At 41.4% G+C, this 18066-nt stretch overlaps 1 protein-coding gene across 1 annotated transcript in view; it reads left to right on the top strand.

Moving 5' to 3' along the window:
• The first annotated feature begins 712 nt into the window (after positions 1-712).
• DOT1L (DOT1 like histone lysine methyltransferase) overlaps positions 713-18066 on the top strand; it is an 86713-nt gene continuing 69359 nt past the window's right edge. Inside the window, 1 exon segment of the mRNA XM_067557769.1 lies at positions 713-986. Coding sequence (XP_067413870.1) covers positions 906-986 — 81 coding nt within the window. The 5' untranslated portion in view covers positions 713-905.

Raw genomic sequence — 18066 nt, forward strand, 5'->3', positions numbered from 1 at the left:
GAGCCCGGGTTGTTATTTGTTGTTGGTGTTCTCCTAAAAGGGGGAGGGGGGGAGCACTGGAAGCCGCCCTCCCCACACCGCTGCTGGGCTGGGGGGCCGCTTAGGCCGGCCTGCAAGCTCGCTTGGGGGGAGGCAGCCGCAGTTGCACCCCCTTCCCTCCGCTGTTGGCGGCGGGGGCTGCCCCCGTGCGCCCCGGGAAACTTACCAAGCGGCGGAAGAAATAAATAAATAAGTAAATAAATAAATAAACAGCGGCGCTCCAGGGGTGGGGATCCAGCTTCCCAATAAAGCAAAAAGCGGCGGCAACCCCCTGCCCCGCCCGGCCCCGTCCTCTAGCTAGGAGGGTAACGTCAGAAATTTACCAACCCCCCCCATTAGAAAAGGGAGGGCCGCTGGGGGAGGGGGGGCGCAAGGACCCCCCAACTTTAACATACAATAAAGGGGTGACAAATCACAGCGCCCCCCCTGTTCAAACAAATCGGAATAAAAACACACTGAAAAGCGCCCCCCCACTCCCCCTAAGCCAGCCCCCCTCCGCCGCCCACCCCCGCCGGTGAGTGGGGGCTGTCAGCAGGGAGGGCAGCTGAGGACAGGAGGGGTGGGGAAGACTCGCCCGCCCGCGCGCTCGCTCGCGCTTCACTCGCCCCCTTACCCCCCCCCCCGCGTCTGGTGCGTTGGTCGGGCCCGGCCCCGGCGGCTCATTGTGCTCGCTTCACGCCGGCCCAAGATGGCGGCGGCGCTGGAGAGTCCGGCCAGCCGCTAACTACAATAGAGGGAGGCGAAGGGGAGCGGGCGGCCCCCTTCCCCCAGCAGCGGCCCCCGGCCCATCACCCTCCCCTCCCCCCGAGCGGCCCCTCTAGCATGGTGCGGGGCCGCCGCCGCCGCCTTCTCCTGCTGCTGCCGACATGGGCGAGAGGCTGGAGCTCAGGCTGAAGTCGCCCGTGGGAGCCGAGCCGGCCGTCTACCCCTGGCCGCTGCCCGTCTATGTGAGTATCGGCCTAGCCCGGCGAAGGGCCTTGCTCCGGGCACCCCCCCCCCCGTTCCCGCTTCCCCTCATGCCCCCCCTCTCCGTCTCGGGCACCCCCACGGGACACCTCCTGCTCCCGCTCCCTGTCAGACCCCTCCCTGCCTGGGACACCCCCTGCTCCCTGTCAGAGCCCCCCGTCTCGGGCACCCCGAACCCCCGCTCTTTGCCAGACCCCCCCCCCCCGCCCAGGGCAGCCTCCGTCAGGCTCCCCGTTCGTCCGGTACCTCCCTGCTTCCTGCCAGGACCCTCTGTCTTCCGCACCCCTCCCTCCGTCCCAAATCTTCCCGTCAGACTCCTTCGAGCACCCCCTTCCCTGGATACTCGCCCGATCTGTCAGCCCCCCCCCCCCCCGCCTGTGGACCCCCCATGTCCCGGGTGTTCCACTCCCAGGCACTGTTAGGTGCCCCCTGCCCTTGGGCACCCCCCGCATCTGCTCCCGGTCAGGCACGCCCTGTCCAGGATACCCTGGTCTCCCAAGTCAGCCCTGGCCCTGAGGCCCTCTAGACTCAGCCTTTTGCCAGTCACCTTCCCCAGTGTCACTTTCATGGGTTGTCACCCACAGACTGTCCCCTCTGCTCCTTATCCCTGGGAGCTGCAATCACCTGCCCCGCCAAAGAAAACCCTTCTCCCCCTCACCCCACCCAAATGCTCTCTGCCCAAAACATCTCTCTCTACCCCAGGCAGCCTAGCCTCTGGTCTTGTCAACCCCAAGTAGTTCCCACTCCTACCACAGAATTCCTGTTTGTTCCTTCTTGTCTCATGTTCTGTGCCCCCCAAACAACTCCCCCTAATCTGCTTGGGTGCCTTTGCGGCCCCCCCCCCAAATCCTCAGTCTGTTACTGTTCCCCAATCATCCTGTTCCATGTCCTGAATTACCCATCCTCTCAATGGAAGAAATCTGGGTTTATCCAACCTCTCTTTCCTGGCCTTCATCCCCAATTACTCCCTTGCTCCTGCATATAAATCGCCACTGAGACACCCCTGTCAATTCAACACCTCCCTTTGCTTCCAAACCACCCACCTTTCTAGTCAATGGACACCCCTTTGTCCTCAGATAATCCCATTTCCTCCAGACCCCCCAACCCAAACAAACAATTTCTTTCTATAAATAAACCCTCCTGATGCTGTTGGGCATTATTTTCTTCAAGCCCTTTGGCACCCTGCTTCTAACCCACCTTGCTCTATTCTCCCCAGTCCCCTTTCTTTCCCCATTCAGCCCAGATTTGGATTGGATGTTTTCTGTCACTTCCAAAGATTTTTCTTTTTGGGGGTAGCAGTTTGTAGCATCTGAATTATTGTAGTATAAATAAGTAACTGTAGGATGAAATATAGCAAAAGGTGGGTTCTTTCAGTCCATTCAACTCAGGGTGATGTTTCTCTTAGGAAAAAAGGGAGATTTGACCTCTAAAATTGATTGGACTTCACAGATAAGGGAATATGGGGGTGAGGACAGCTAATGAAAAGTTTAATGTTTTCTTGAAGAGCCCCTAGTTCTTCTGACAGGTTAATAAAGATCCACTTTCCTTAAATTGTTTCAGTCTAGGATCAAGAAGAATTTGTAATTTTGCAAACGTGCCCAAATAATCTAGGCTCTTCTTTTGGGTTGGGATGGGGGTGTCCCAACTGCTCTGACGAGTTGGGGAAGGAGGATAAAGAGGGGGTGGGTGAGACCTTAATTCCCTATAGGGAAGGGAGGGTTTTGGAATTTGTATGTGGTTGCACAATTGCAGCTCTCCTTGATGATTTTGTTAAATGAGCATTCATGTAAATTACGTTTTTTTGTCTAAAGAGAATTCCAAGACAATTTTTTGGTTGACTACACATTCTAATCCACACCTTATCTCAACTATGACACTGATTTCCCTCTCTAATGTGTGTGTATGTAGTGTTTTTTTTAAATAATTACAAATGACTGCCTTTTTCTGTCTGTCTTGAATCAAAGTACTAGATACATGACCCATTAAAATGAGTATCCATGTTCAAATTAGTGAAAGCCTCACCAAAGAGAAACTTAGTTAATCTACTTATATATGGTTAAATATTTGTGCAAAGCCAGTCTACATTCAGCATCAAATATATATCTCCTGCCATATAAAAATGCAGGTTGAGAATTGGTTTGCAAAGAGAAAGTCAGGAATTATCTTCTAAAATTGGTTTGGGTGCTGTTGGCTTTCTTTGTAGTGTTTAGGGGTTTGTGTCATACATCACAGGGAGGACATGCTAGGACTTAATCTTGGTAACGCTGATGCTACTGCAATTATATACTACCTTGCTTGTGACAGGGAGACCACTGCATACTTATTTTCTGACTTCTAGTGCTGTTGGATGTGGCTGTGGTTTCCAAAACATCCTGCATGTACTAGAACTTGCTATTTTTGATTATCCTGCTCCCAGAGCTTGAGCCCTCCAGCACACCCTAGTTAATGCAGCCTTTTCCTGTTTGGGCAGCTCTGTCATTTATGTGTGCATGCGTGCTGCACTTGAATTGACAGAAACTGAAAGTGTAATGGTGACCACTTTAGTTTCATCCTTGTTATCACATATTCACTTCTCTCTCCAAGCTGATTATATGGAGCAATAAGTATTTTCTTGCATAAGTTAGGGCTTAATCAGGAAGAAGGGAATAGGTTGGTGATATTTGTTTGAACTTCCTTGCTTAAAAAATGAAACCTGAATTTAATATTACAACTTGTGAGGTGGGAATAAAGCCATTATCTGGAGAAACTTGGCCAACTGTTTCTAGGTTGCACGTGTATGTTTAACTGTCAGAGTATGCAGACTTGCTTTTACAGAATGTAGTGGGTAGGGTGCCTATCTGCATACGTTATCTGAGATTTAAGAAATGCAGTAGAACCTGAATATCCTGTCATTAAAGTGGCCTCTCTGGGTTTCATATTTTTCCCACAGTGATACAGAAGTGAATGGTTCATCTGGAGCTAATCAATATTTCATACTGCAGCTATGTTGAAGAGATCACACTCCATAATATTTTTGTGTACAGCCTGCAACTTCAACCGTTGCAGCAAAAAACTATAATGCTTTAGAAAGAAATCCTCTTTGAACACTGCAGTGTCTGGCCTACTAACATTGTACTGTATAGACTTTATTTCCCTCTTTGGCTCCAACTCTAGTTGGCAGCAGGGTGTATGTACCGTTGTGGTTTCAGAGCTCAGCTCTGTTTGACGTCAGCAGAACATTTCTTAGTTTCACCACTGACTTCCCTTGCTTCTTGGTATCTAGGAAGCAGGATGGGGTGACTTCAAAAATCAGTTTTTGACATTGTTTGTTTAGAAACATCCTTATTTACAGTTTCTCAAGGCTTATACTTTTGTGCAAACATCATAAGAGAGAATTTGTGGGGGAGTGAGGAGAAAAAAACACTCCCCACTAATTATTTCTGAAAGCCACATGAATGCTGGAGAATCATATTTGCAGTATACAAAGTTGCTCAGGTATTGTGGAGCTGCTGTTTGATAGCACAGTTGTGGGACTTAACATTGTAATTTGCATTTTTTATTTGCTACTACATCCAGACTTCATCTCACTTCACAAAATAATTTTGTATTGTGCAAAAGACTTAGACTATACATGTTCATGTTAATGGATGTTATCAGTTTAATTATGGTATGATTTTATTTGTTGTAAAGGACTGTTGCTTATTTTGTGTACAATAGGAAAACTGGGATGTCCTTAGAGTGCTTAATTTGCATAATAGCTCAGCTGACACACTGATGCCTGTCAAGATGTTAAAAGAACCTGGGAGGGTGATGTGAAACATACCTATATTTCCCTACACGACTAATTAAGACAGTGGGAGGAGAGAGCATTGGTGTTACAGATACAGCCTCCCACTGGCTTACATACAAAACTGAAAGTATGACTGTTTCCTCCGCCTTCTGCTTTCCTCAAAGGAAAGGTCACAGTTTTCTAATGAATACATGGTGAACAGTTCTGTCCATAACATACTGTGATGAGTAAGTTGAATAGTGCACAGTGAGTAATCTTTCCCCTGATGACTCAGAAAATATTTTCTCATGTTGACCTCTGGTTTTTATGAGTACCCTGCTTAATCAGAGCTGAGATGGGTTTATGCTTCTGTATCACAGCTTAACTCCTTGATTCCCAAATTCCTGCCCAAAATTGTGCTTGCATTAAATTCTCAAGTGTCTAGAATATTAGGTCTTGTACTCTGCTTTACTCTGCTTTACTTATCGTGTTAAAGCTTTATTTTAATGTATTTAAATGTAGATACACAGGTTTTGAAAAAATTCCTGGTTGCCTACTACCTTGAGATAGATACAAAAGGCACAAAGTTTGGGATCTTCCGATAAGCAAGTTCCATTTGCAAATATCTGACGAAAAGCCTCAGTCCTTGCTATCTCTGAGATTGTTGGAGTTTATACTAAGGCACTATTCCTAGACCTTCTTTGCTTGCTGGGGTATCTCCAGGGAGTAGCCTCTGTGACTGTACAGTCTGCCTTCGAACTAGCAGCTGTGATGATAAATCTGGGTTGAATAATCTGAGAATAATTCTTTGTTCTATTTTTGTTTGCGCGTGATGTTTTTCTTCTCACTGCTATCTTTCTGTTGGGCTCTGATGGCAAAGATATTCCATTGGCCAGCAGAATATTGTCATAGCATCATCTCTGCAGCTGCTTGAGAGAGGCATATTTTGGCTTATGTGTCTCTTACTGAGGAATAATAAAATATAAACTAGATATAGTACTGACTTTATTTGTACAGGTGACTGGGTGCATAGTATCTTTTTTCCTCCACTAGATAGGAAATCTAGGCTGTGACACACACATGATACCATTCTGTCTCTAATGGAATGTGTTTGCTCTGAAAGTTCAGGGGCAGGCACTAATGATTAAAATCACCACACAGCAGTGAGTGTTACCTTTTAAAATTTATTAAAGGTTAACTGCAGAGATGAATAACAAACCCTATTTAAGATCTTATGCCCACTCTGATTGTGGGGAGCAGCCCTGCCTGGAATATAGTTTTGATGCAAACAGTTACATCATCCCTGACTGTTAAGGAAAAAAGCTTCTTTTAATAGAGGAGTGGACTCCAGTGGTGGGCTGTGTACTGTTGCCTAGAGTTTTCCCAGTGGGAGTGGTGGTGGCAGTGGTTCCCCAAATAAATATTCATGACATAAACTTCTTAATCATCAGAAGCTCTGCGTGTGATGGTGACTCACAAAGTTGGGAAACTTTGGAACTGAACTGACATTTGTGGTGGTGAGGAACTTTCAAAAAAGTTCTAGTGTAGAAATTTTTTTTGAAGCTTTAATAGTCTTCCCCTTCTCTAACCACCCAAACCCTGCATACACTTTGAACGTTAGTGCTGAGTAGGCTAAATCCGGGTAATAACTGACTTGACGATTTCTCAAGGTTGTCTGGAACAGTTGCTCTCAAAGAGAGGTACATGTACCCCATGGAATACGCAGCGCTCTTTCGGGTGGTACATCAACTTCTCTAGATATTTTCCTAGTTTTACAACAGGCTACATAAAAAGCACAAGCAAAGTCAGTGCAAATTAAAATTTCATACAGACGTTTATACTGTTCTATATACTAGATCAGCTGTTCTTAATCTGGGGTTGAGTTTGTTTTTAATGGGGTTGCCAGGGCCAGCGTTAGACTCACTAGGGCTCAGTGCGGAAAGACAAAGGCCGGGTTTTTAAGTGAAACGAGACTTGGGGTATGCAAGACAAATCAGAGTCCTGAAAGGGGTACAGTAGTCTGGAAAGGTTGAGAACCACTGATCTGGATAATAAAGTATATTGAGAGAAATACTTTCTAACAAAACAAGTAAATGGCAAAATGAGCATTGTAACATAACATAATTTATTTGCATTGTTGTAGCTATGCTGGTCCCAGGATACTAGAGACACAATGTGGGTGTGGTAGTATCTTTTTTTAGTCCAGTTTCTGTGGATGAAAGAGACAAGCTTTTGAGCTACACAGAGCTCTTCGTCAGGTCTGGGAAAGAAATTTTTCCTGAAGCCACTCTTTTGGCCTTCAAATAACACCCCACTCTCACTAAGCAGGTTCCCCACAAACCAGGATACCCCAACTTAAAGCAGCACCAGACCCACCAGAACAACCTGCAGACATATTTCCATTGCCACAATGATCAATACCCCCTGCAAAACATCTTTCAAGATCCGTGGCTCCTACACATGTCTATCATACAACATATGCTATGCCTCATCCAGTGCACTGAATGCTCCAATACCAGTAGCGTGGGTGAAACCAGACAGTCACTACACTCTCGAATGAACTTTCACAGAAAAATGATGAAAGATGGAAACACCATATCACCTGTGGGTGAACACATTTCACAAAACGATCACTCCATATCTGACTTCAGTCCTTGTGCAGGTTTCCTTTGGGGACAACACCTTCAAAGGATGAGTCTGGGAACTTAATGTCATAAATTTTGCTAGACACTAAAAATCATGGTCTTAATAAAGACACTGGATATTACAACAATCTGTAACCCACTAACCGCCCCCCCCTTTTTTTTTTGTTTTATTATATGGGGGGTTAATGTGCCATTTCATCTGGAATGGTCCCTTAGAATATGTGTTAATTACGTATATTAAACAATTTGTTCCACCTTGTGTTTAGCTGTGACTTTCTGAGGCCTGGTCTGCACTAGGATATTAGGTCAGTATAACTACATCGCTCAGGGATTTGAAAAAACCCCCCGCTCAGTAACGCGGCTAAACCGGCCTAACCCCTGAGGTAGACAGCGCTAGGTTGATAGGAGAATTCTCCTGTCGACGTAGCTACTGCCTCTTAGGGAGATGGATTACCTATGCTGACAGGAGAACCCTTCCTGTTGGCATAGGTAGTGTTTTCATTGAAGTGCTACAGCGGCATGGCGTTTGAAGTGTAGACAAACCCTCAGTATCTTTCCCAGACCTGAAGAAGAGCACTGTGTAGCTTGAAAGCTCGTTTCTTTCACCAATGAAAGTTGGTCCAATAAAAGATCTCACCCACAGTTTCTCTAATGTAATTTGACAATTTTTCCCCATTCTCTTCAAAATGTAAAATGAAACAGAGCATGTGCTTACCCTGAAGTTTTCTGCTCTAGTTCAGAAGGTGAAAGATATTGCCACCCTAGAACTTCTCACACCCTTGGGTTGCCATAGAGTAGCAATTTATCTTTTCTGCAAAGGCTCTTGTCAAATATAATTTGCCATGGGTGGTAATCAAACATTTATTCACATTTCTAAATGGTTGGATTCAGAGCTGAAACTGACAACATAGCGTAACCTGTACTTTCATCCTAGCAAATACTTTTTTCTAAATCCTTCTCCCACCTCAAAACAGGATCTCCTTGAAAAGTAAGTCAGTCTGTTGTGTAAAAGGACCGTAAGGCCGTTTCTTCTACAGTTCTGTTACTGTGTCGTTATATTTGAGACATCTGAGAGGCATTGATATTAAATGGAGGTTGATCAAAGATACCATTGTTCTTTTTAGAAGAGATCTGTGTTAGCCCCCACTGTCCTGGCCAAAGTTCCAACTGTGACTGTTATATTTTATCTTCCTAAAATTCTCCTTGCAGTTTCAATTGGACACAGTATAGAGCTGTTTGTGCAACTGAAAGTTGTCAAAGTGCTGAGGGAAATTCATCTCACCATATGCAGCTCCCACCCTTCTCCTTCATGGTAACCCACTTAGGGAGAAGATTATCCTTTCAAGTATCAGCCACCCGGATGAATTGTGCTACCCCTGGGAACTTGTGCAGGATCTCTTATATCTTGGTTTGCCAGATTTATGGGAAATGTAATTACCTTTCTCCCTGGACATCCATACCTTAACTTTTGCACTTTTCATTTTTCTTTCATGCTTTCCTTCCCTTTCCTCCTTTTTCTTTCTTTGTTGCAACTCTTAGTGTTAACCCTGAATACCTTGTTAAAGCCTCCCCCTGCAATAATGAATACACCTGATCAATAATATAGTAAACAACAAGCTTGTCCATTGCATTGACATTTTTTATTATGTACCTGATAGCTTGTATCTGGTATATTAAAATACTGTTTGCCGTTGACTTTACTTTCTCTTCCTAACAAAAGTTGCCCCAAGAGGGAGAAGAAAAGTTCACACCAGGATTCCATGAATACAATGAATTTTGTTGTTGTTAACTTGCAGATGAAGTACTAAATACAAAAATAAAACAGAAAAAAACTAAAGGGAAGCCAAAAATTTAAACTGGACCTCTTGGTTGTACTTGCCATGTAACTTGTATTCTGTAGATATGTTTTCCAATGAATTTTCATTCAGTACAATATACATGTAAATAAATGTAGTGGAAACTGGTGGAAGATATTTAGTGAATGTGGCAGCTTAATGAGTTTTTAACCACGTTTTATTCATCTAAACAGTAATGTGTTTAATTCCATTATCATATATAGTATTGGAATACAGACATTAGAGAATTAATGAATAGTTGCTATTTATAGGGTGTAGGAGGAAGGCAAGTTAAGTTTTACAACAGGAAATATAAATGATGAATTTTCATAGATATGATCAGAACTATGAATAAGAAAGACGGTTTCTGCTTTGCAGGGTTTTTTTTGTTTAGTTTTATAAGTGAATGAGTGACTTTTTGAGGAAGCTATGAACAAAGAATGTTTTGGTGTCAGACTAGGGATCTAGGATACTAATGAAGATAGTTAAATGTTAAATGCTCAATCAGTGGTGTAAAGAGAATAGCTGTGGAACATTCTGAAGAATCTTCTTTCATTTAGTATCTCAAATATATTGTTAGAATCTGCCTATACTAAAAGGAAATGTTCAGAAAATGTCCATCATTGTTAATAATATGCAGATCCACTTTTGTTAGCAACATTGGGAGCCGGTGTATACTGTAGACAGTCCAATGTTTTTAGCACTGTAATGTATCTCTTTTTAGATAAGGTCAGTTTTTAACACTAACTATTGTGTAGTGTTCCTGTCAAACTGCTGCCTCCTCCTGGTCCAGGTGTGGTTGCATTTCAGTGATATGGGAAGTGTTCCTTCTAGTTTGGATATCAGTTTGTAGAGCCCTTTGGTGTTAAAAGTGTTCCTACAAGGTTTTGGTAGTATAGGGCAGCAGTTCTCAACTTTCAGCGGCAGCAGGGTTACATGGGGGGAACAATTCCCTCCACCGAAACCCTGCCGCCATTTGCCCCTTTTCGGCGGCAGAGTTTCGCGGTGGGGGGCTTTCGGCGGCGCGGTACGGCTCGCGTACCACCCAGCCTTCTTCAAAGTATAGGGTAACATTCTGGTACTAGTGAAGACGGTGGGAGTTTTGCCATTGACTTCAGTGGAGCCAGGATTTTGCTCTGTTTTCAGTGAGCCTTTATTAGATGTAGTAGACTGGTTGAAGTGCTTAGCCTTTGATTTACCTTTTGCCTTTAAATCAGGAATACCTTCAGATATTAGAGCTATAATTACAATATTTACTGGCCTTTAAAATCAATTTGTTCTTTGGAAGCTTTTGACTATCTTATTACAAATGCTGCATGGAATACAAAGTCTATGGTGGATGTAATCTGTTGAACTGCCTTTCAGTGCAACAAAACTCATTGTTCATTTTTTTTTTTTTTTGATCTCCAACCATCTTTCTTCTCTAGGACCTTGAGATTTTTTAAGGAATATAGGTCTTGTATTCAGGCGTTTCTGATGTTTCCATTTCTGTAATAAGTAAGAGGTAGACTCAGATAGTTAGGGTATTTTCATCTTGGATTAAATGAAAAAACTTCTTAAAATTTTAAATCAAGCTGTGTAAGGTACCAAATCAACAACAGACTAAATAGGTATAAAAATGGTGTCTGAGTATGTATGTACATAAATAAAACTTGAGTAGTGAACAGAATTTCCTGCTTCCATTGAAGGGAATATGTATACTTTGAACCCAACTATAATTTAAATGAAATGCAGTTTCTCTTTAAAAAAAAAAAAAAAAAAAAAAAAAAAAAAAAAAGTCAAAAATAAAAATTGCCATTAACATTCTTCTAGATAGTGGTATGTGCAAATCCAAAGGACCCCTGTGGCTTTTGTATTCCATCCCACTTCTCTGGAAATGTTTAATGGTTGCTTTCAAAGTCAGTAAAGGGTTTATTCTACAGGGAATTCTTTGTCACCAAAAGACCCTGAATTCATTGAAATGTGTTTGGTAGGCAAATTCTGTTAACCCAGTGCACAATTCTGAAACTCCTTAACTTTAAACACACCAAGTTCTTTTATGACTATTGCCCCTGATCTCTCAATATTGTTTCAGAAGTTTGAAAGAAAATGTTCTTATCTTCTAATTTTATCCCTTTTGATTACTCCTTTCCCCCATTCCTGTTCCTAATGGAACTTGAAATTAATATGACTTTGACTTATTTATGTTCAAGCCAATAGTACGGTTTTGGGACTAAGTGTGCATTTGTATCAGGAGTAACATATGCAGAACATTGCCTTTGCTTAGGTCCTACATAGAGAGAGAGGTTTTGGCAATGAGAACTTTTTTTTGCCACTGTCTGTGTGGACACTCTTATTACCATATAAGATTGGTTTATTCAGTTTAATTTAACCCATTTCCCCACTGACTTTAATTTAAATCAAAAAGTCCTTTTTATACAGGAATAAGAGTGTCCATATCCAAACTATAGGTTTGTCTAACCACATAAGTTGTACCGCTTCAGGTGCGCCACTGTAAACTTTCTAGTGTAGCTGTGCCTTTAGTCTCTTGTTGGGTGGATCACATCTTAACAGAGAGGTTGTCTCAAGGATACTTCCCTTCCAATTTGCTGTCACACGAGCCACCTCCCCTGGCATTTTGCAACATGTCCCTGTGGCAACTACAACAATTGCTTATGAAGAGATGTCAAAGTATTTAGAAGTAAAAGAATTTAATGCATTTTAACTGTCTTAGTATAATGTAGCCCCATATTCCCGTTTTTTTAGCAAACCATTTTTTGGTCTTTAAGAAGGCATTAATGCATTGCAGGTTTTACATGGTGTCTTCTGGCCAGCTGTATGTAGCGCTATAAATTTCTTGAAGCTCTGGTTGGAGCCATTATTGTAGTTTATGACCTTGCCATGTGAGAAATAAGGTTTGGATAAATTATCTTTGAGCTCTAGCTCTCTGATTTAATGAAGTTAAAGAGAATGGGCACCCACTGTCTGCAGGAGGAAGTCTAGGGATGTCTCTTTGCATTATACCTCCTCCTTGGTGTAAGGAAACTTGGTGATTCAGAGGAAGTTTCTTGCTCCAATCTGTAAGGGACGTATGGTATTCCGACAATGGAAGATAAATTACACCAATTTACTGTCAGCTGAAGGCTGATGGTGTTAATATGTCTAGTCCTGCAGTATGAAATATTGCACAAATATGACTTTTGCTTTCTCTTCCTCAATATTCAGAGCGTCCTGAGCTCATCAAAAATTGGTAGTGTATATGCCAAAGGGCCTGAAACCTCTGAAAAAGTGACTCGAGATAGGTGCTGGCTGGAGTGGAGATCTTGAGACTTCTCAATTCATTCAGTCTCCTCCGCGAGCAGTCTTTTTCCAGCTATGATGTGGGAAAAGGGGAATGCCTCTTACATTGGGTTTCAGCCTTTCACCATTGTCTGCAGATGTTTGTACCCAGTATGATTCCTGTCTTCAAAGACTTAGCTGCATATCTGCCGAGGCAAAAACGGTATATGCTCTAGATCAGGGTGTACAAAGATTTTTGGCTGCACCTAGAGCACTGGATATTGACAAAGAGCATCTGCATGCCAAACAGGAATGTGGCACACTTTCCTCTTCTCTGTCCCTCTGGGGCAGGCACAGCTCAGAGTAGCACAATATGGCCACCTCTTTTGGATCTACAGAATACCTTTCCACTTGAACAGAAATGGAAGAAACTTGGGGGATATTAAAGACAATCATTGGTCACTTTATTTCATTGGGCAAAACAGGCTGGTTATTTTTTTGGTCCCATTTTTGTGATGCAACTGCTAAGCAACCTTGCCTGCAGGTGACTACAAGGATGTATGCATCCCTTGATGGTGTCCATTGTGGCCAGCTGGGCCATGTTTGTGTTAATATGCAGATTGGCTTTTTGCAATCAAAATATCCTTTATCAAAGCATGAGGAGCTGCAGCACTTCCTGAGACTGGCTAAGCTGTTGGGAGAGCCTGAACTGCTGTGATTTGGTGGCCAGGAGAGGAGTGGTTCCCAAAGTAAGGTCAGCTTCTGCCATGAGATGACCCAGGCAGAGGCAATGTAAAAATGAACAAGCCTTTTTAAATCAGTTTGCTTCAGCTGCTGTTTCCTTTTGAGTTGTACTGGCTGATCCAGTCATCAGTGAAGGACTCATGGGAGACCTCTTCCTCCTGGTTTACAAATGTTTGACCACAACTAGCTTGCAAATGCCCCATTGGCTTGGGCAGCTCTTGCACAATTCTGAAACTAGGCTTTGGACACCTATCTTTGGGGAGAAAGTGTGTCTAGTCAGTAGAATACTGTAAAGGAATGAAGGTTTCTTGGATCTTCCATTGGCTTGCTGAGTGATCTTGAGCAAGTCACTGCCCCCCTCTTTGCCTCCGTTTCCCCATGTGTAAAATGGGAATAGTGATGCTGACTTCCTTTGTAAAGTGTTTTGAGATCTCTTGATTAAAATGGCTACAGAAGAGCGAAGTGGTGGTGTCTGTAAGACCATCTCCAGAGTCCAACTCGTGTGTGTGTGTGGGTATGTGCCCATCCTCAGACTTTCAGTATGCCAAACCCCACCGCCTTTGGAAAAATCTCTCCTGCTTATGCTTCAAAATTCACATTAAACCACATGTAAGGGTTCTCTGGGATTATGAAGCACTGTACAGACTGACTAATCTCACTAGTAGTATCCTCATTTTTACAGATGGGGGAAACAGGTAAATGGGTATTTGTGCCATTTTAATCTTAGAAAATGTAGCCCTCATGAGACTTACTAAAAATATAGACTGTAGGATAATTAAGAGAATGAACTAAACGTAAAAGGATGTGAATCTGGAAAAATGCTAGGATGTGGTTTCTCACTTCAGGCACTGCCAGTAAAACATTTTAATTAAATATGCACTGCTTGTTTGTGGAAAAAGTGCCTTAAATGACAAGTTTACAAATTTAAGCAATAGCTTTTTGAGATACACTTTACATTGAGTCTTCTCATTATTAAAACATTTTTCCGCCTTTGTAAACATACCTGGGTGTCTGCGATGCAACACTACCTTGCTGGACCACAGAATTATTTCTAAGTATCACCTTTAAGATTTAATATGGGAAGGTTACTTTAAAGAGCATTAAAGCAAACAATGTAAATAGGGGAGGGGGTAAATTGTAGAGAAGGTTATGTAGTACTTTCCATTCAGTATTGCAATGCTGGCCTTTGTAATAGCTGGGTAGATTGCAGCAAAGGTTTTGTAATAAACTGTCAAAGTTTGACATTCCAGTTTGATACTATAGACTATAAAATACTATTTTATTCCTATAAAATAATTCAGTTATTTTAATTGGAAATTACGACTGTATTAAAAACACAAATTTAGGTATAAATAGTCCAGTAAAAGGCCATCTATCTACTGTCCAGTAATAATGTCTGCTACTATGTTTGAAAAGTGCTTAGTTCATTGGGGTCCCATTCTTAGTTTATTCCTAGACACAACAGTAAGAAACATGATTAATCCTTAATATCTGCTACTCCTAATCTAGACTAGATAAAAAGAAATATAGATGATTACCCTTAAATGTTTGTTTTTTCCTTGAATGACTGCCACAGAGAACTTCTTAAAAGAAAATGCTCAAAGTGTTCAGGCAATTTAAGAAATAAAAGTATACCTTAATTACAACAAGCAATTCTAATAACAATAAGGAAAGGGGCATGGATTGGGACCTGTGTTCTAGTCCCAGCTCTGATGCTTGCTCAGATCTTGTTCATATTCAGAGTTGCACCAGTTTAATTTTCATTGAGTTTAAAAACTGGTGCAAAACGGTAAGGATATTTGATTTGATTTAAACCAGGATTCTATTAATTTCATCTTAACTCAATAAGGAGTCAAACTAAACCAAAATAAACCAGGTTTAAATTGACTAGAGTTTACACATTGAACTAGTTTCGCATTAGTTTAACTAAATCAGTTTAAAATCAGACATTTAATTCTACTGGTGCAATTTGAATAGAGACAAGATCTTCGTGCCAACTTGGGCAACTTACTTTTTTTTCCTGAGGTCTGATTTACACTTGAAAAGTAGATTGATATACCTATGTTGCTCAGGGCTGTGAAAAACTCACATCTTGAGCACCGTAGCTAGGTCAACCTAATCCTCAGTGTAGATGCAGCTATGTCAATGAAAGTTTTCTTCAGAGAGGTGCGTTAACTACTGTCAATGTGGGAAGCATCTATGTTATGGTGCTACAGTGGGACTGCTGCATCATAGACATGCCCTGAGTGTGTTTCCGCATCTTTTTAAAAAGGGAACATTCTATATCTGCATCACAAGGATGTTGAGACACAGGGTATGTCTACACTATAAACGCTACCGTGGCGCAGCTACAGCACTGCAACTGCAGCACTGAAGTGCTCTAGTGTAGACTTAACTGCGGTTATGCAAACAAAAGGACTTTCATCAGATACTCTGTTTGGGGAACTGGGTTAAGCTATCACTGAAAAGAATCTGTTGGTATAAATTGCATCTCCACATTGCCAGTATACTTGTACTGGTATATCTAATACTGCCAAACCCTTTCAAGTGTAGATATATAGGCTGGTATTTTCAAGAGTACCCAGTATTGGCCTACTGCTTTGAATATCCAAACCAATAATATTTGTGGAGTGCTTTGAGGCCCTATACAAGTACTAAGTTGTAACAAAATACCATCTTAAGTTGGAACAAATTTGAGTACTCAGTTCTGCTGAATCAGTGACCAGAATGGTTTTCTTTTTCAAAGTACTTTGCTGGATATTGTCCTCTTTAGTTTCAGTGTGAAATCTTAATTGAGACAGATTGACTTCTGAAGCACATGGGAAGGAACAACCATGCTTACGGAATATTAACTTTTTTCACTGATATTCTTTTTCTTCATGAAAATGATACCTTTATTTAAAAAAAAAAAAAAAAAGATTTTAGGTAAATTAATAGGGACTAATTCTACCTTCAGATGCTCATGCGTTATGGCCAACAGGTACTATATACACATACCTGGGGCATAATTGGGCTCTCATGTTATGCATAGTGTGTACATGTTACTGTCATAATTAAAAAAAACCCTCTTTTTTTATACGGAAGTACTTTTTTTTCCTAGTTGAAGAGGAGGAAACCTGTTTTATTTAAACTTCTCCAATGTTGACTTGCTGTTTTCTGGTGTAAAAAACACTGAAACTATAGAGGAATATTTAATCATGGACTATCAGTCACTGACAGATGAACTTGATGTTTTAAATTGTATGCCTTAAACGTGTATGCAGAGATCAGTTGATTCTTGATGGGATAATTTTGAAATCTGAAGCAATGCAATTGTAGCCTCTGATAGTCTTTAAAATGGCAGAACAATGTTACATCAATAGTTCGTTGTTTAATTTAACTTTGACTTGGACTTAAACCTCCAAGTTGGTTTGTTTTCAACTTGTCTAAATGCCATTCTTGCTTTGTCTTGTTGTGGTTAAGATGGTCTTGGAGCTTATGGGCTGCAATGGCTTACTGCTTTATGGTCCTAGCGATAGCTACCCCCACTAGGTGAAAGGGCTGTCTCTTTTTGTTCTATGTTTGTACAGTGCCTAGCATAGTAGGTTTCTTGGCTGCAGCTAGGGCTCCTGGGCATTAAAATAATACAAATAAATAATAGTGGTGATAGACATTGCTTCATCTTTAAATCTGAATCTCCTTTTTCTTGGGAGGGTATGTTTGAGGCCATTAGTAGGGTTGGTTGAAAATTTTTCAGTAAAACTGTTTTTTGATGCAAAATTGTATCGTCAATACATTTTTTTGGCAAAGATATCTGTTTTCCTTGGAAATTTCTTCCCCCCTCCCCCCATCAAAATAATTTGGCTGGAAAACTTTGGATTTTGGCTAAAAACTCAAATTTGCTTGGAAAATTTCAAAGAAAATGAAAGTTGTTTTCTAGCTGTGTATTGATGTACATGTTAAACACTAGTTATGAAAGTAGTACTGGGCGTTAACGGTACTTGCTGTCAATTGTGGACTACACCTTTATTTTTTTATACTTGTAGTTTAGACCACATTAAAGAGATGATGATTTAGTGAAATAATGTGCATTCATGTGGCTGAAAGGATTCCAGGTGTTTTACAAACTTCATAAATACAGATTCATCACAGAAATGCAGCCAGGCCAACAAACAGCAGATAGCGTGTTCCCACAAGAATGGGAGAAGGGGAAACTTGGACTGGATGAGCAGAACCCTTTCCTCTTACAAAAAGTGCTATAGGATCTTTAATTATATACAGAGCAGACAGGACCTCTGTTTCTTGAGAATCCTCCAGAAGGCCTTTACGTAGCATACTATGTGATACTTGGTTTATCTTCCTTGGAAGGATGAAAAGTTGAGTTGATCCTGTTTGGGAGCTGAATCTGTGATTCTGGAGAATATATTTGAAACCTGCTGCTTGTATAACTCAGCCACCCTCATCAGCATTATAAACAATTGGAGGAACACAAAAAAGACGCCTGGCACTGTTTAGTGGTGTGTATGTATCTACTCCTATGAAGTCTTATAAAAGACAAAATGCCAATGCAGCTTTACAATTTTTTAAAAGATGATCTGCAAAGGAAATGAAATTGAGTTTGTGCCCATCTTTGTTTTATTAGAAGTTTTTGGGGTTTTGTGTGTTTTTTCTGCTTGTATTTTTTTGCTTTTTAGAAATAGAAAGAATGTCAAGTCTGGTTTGGCTGGAGGACTGGCATGCAATGTTCAGGTTTCTCTACACAGGGAAGTTTTACAAGTTAAAATGATATAGTTATACTAGTATAACCTCCCATGGGGACACTTATTCTGATGGTAGAGTGGCTTTTTATAGT

The sequence above is a fragment of the Emydura macquarii genome, unplaced genomic scaffold, assembly GCF_026122565.2.
Source record: "Emydura macquarii macquarii isolate MOO-44397 ecotype Brisbane River unplaced genomic scaffold, CSIRO-AGI_Emac_v2 contig_306, whole genome shotgun sequence".
Taxonomy (NCBI): Eukaryota; Metazoa; Chordata; order Testudines; family Chelidae; genus Emydura; species Emydura macquarii.